The sequence below is a fragment of the Sitodiplosis mosellana genome, unplaced genomic scaffold (genome assembly GCF_009176505.1).
Source record: "Sitodiplosis mosellana isolate CC-2019 unplaced genomic scaffold, AAFC_SMos_1.0 Smas_scaffold_1960, whole genome shotgun sequence".
In the NCBI taxonomy this organism is placed as follows: Eukaryota; Metazoa; Arthropoda; class Insecta; order Diptera; family Cecidomyiidae; genus Sitodiplosis; species Sitodiplosis mosellana.
The window spans coordinates 1-1,564 of record NW_022597202.1 but is presented as its reverse complement, the minus strand read 5'-3'; the positions used below and the strand labels follow the sequence as shown (position 1 = coordinate 1,564).

At 41.6% G+C, this 1,564-nt stretch overlaps 1 protein-coding gene across 1 annotated transcript; it reads left to right on the top strand.

Annotated features, from left to right (window-relative positions):
* Positions 1-51: 51 nt before the first annotated feature.
* LOC129571311 (zinc finger and SCAN domain-containing protein 32-like) lies at positions 52-1,051 on the top strand (the record flags this gene model as incomplete). The annotated part of the gene is made up of 1 exon (XM_055451086.1): positions 52-1,051. A coding segment is annotated over exon 1 (1,000 nt), but the record flags the coding sequence as incomplete, so codon positions are not given.
* Between the last annotated feature and the right edge of the window lie 513 nt (positions 1,052-1,564).

The window sequence follows — 1,564 nt, the reverse complement described above, 5'->3', positions numbered from 1 at the left end:
ACAGTAGACGTTGGCGTCAACCACTCGATTCAGCTCGAGGAGAAGGTTATCATGGATGGTGATTCAATTGAAATCAAATCAGAGCCCGATGTCAAAGACGAGCCGGAGGCTGCTGATTACGTTTACATGGTGTCGATTCCGAATCAACATCGAGTGCAACACGTCAAGTTGGAACTAGCCGATGATACAAGCAATGGACTTCAAAGCGATGGATCGCCTGGAATCAACGAGTTCGAATGGATTCATATCGAACCAGAGCCTAAAGCTGAAGAGGTGGAAAAAGCTGATTGCAAGCCAGAAGAAAGCAAAAAATCACAGCCAAGCGGTGATGGCTCAGGCAAGAGAAACATTGACGTCAAACAGGCTAAAAAGCAGAATCGCGATGGTCACAAAACACTGGCTGCCAAATTGAAGTCAATCGAAGCGACAGGCAGAGCCAGATCGGTCATCATTGCATCTCACAAAAAGCGATCAGCTGCAAAAAAAAACAAGAAACAACACAAGTGCCCGACGTGTGATCATGTCGCATCACGGCCATGCAATTTGAAGACGCATATGTTGACGCACACTGGCGAGAAGCCGTTCCCGTGCAACATCTGTGACAAACGATTCACACAAACATCGAACCTTCAAACACATTTGAAAACACACCCCGATGAATATCCGTTCAGCTGTTCAGTTTGTCTCAAGCGGTTCGCTCAGAATGATGAAAGATTGGAGCATGAAGTCACTTGCGATGGGCGACACTACGAATGCCACTTGTGCAAGAAATTCTCTACTCCACACAAGGTTTATTTGAAGATTCATATGCGTGTGCACACCGGCGTAAGACCTTTCCGATGCAGCCTTTGCTCCAAGAAATTCACACGAAAGGCACATTTGAAAGGTCATACAAAACTTCACACAAATTCTCGTCCGGTGAAATTCCAATGTTTGGTTTGCGCCCGAAACTTCTCTCAAGAGATGGAAAAGCAGCAACATGAATCGAAGTGCCAAAGTCGACGTTACGAATGTTACTTGTGCAAGAGCTACGTGACATCTCGTAAATGTGGTATGATGTCACATATTAGTGCTCACCGGTGTCAAACCATTCCGATGTGAAGTGTGCAAAAAATGCTTCGCGCTGAAATTCAATCTTACGCGCCATCTAAAACACAATCATAAATAATGTAATACTTGATCAAATTGATCAAAGTTGAAAATCTATAGTGAAACAACACTTATACCTTCAATCGACTTCGCAGCATACAATGGAAACAACCAAATTCGGATTTAGATTCAATTCTGACAAATAACCTGGAACTAATTCATAGTGAAGTTGTTAAAAGTCTTAGATCCTTAGTGTGGTCCCAGTCAATGGACGGACCTTCTATACTTTTCAATAAAAAAAATATTAGAAAATCTAAATTGAACGAATTATAACTTTTCAATTCTATGTTTTTAGAATTAGAACCAACATTAACTGGAAATTAAGTACAGAAGAATTTATTGCTTTGTTCTATTACATATTCTTCTTCAGAGAATTTCAAACGACTTCCTAACGGACTGTCCCTTGGCGTGCAAA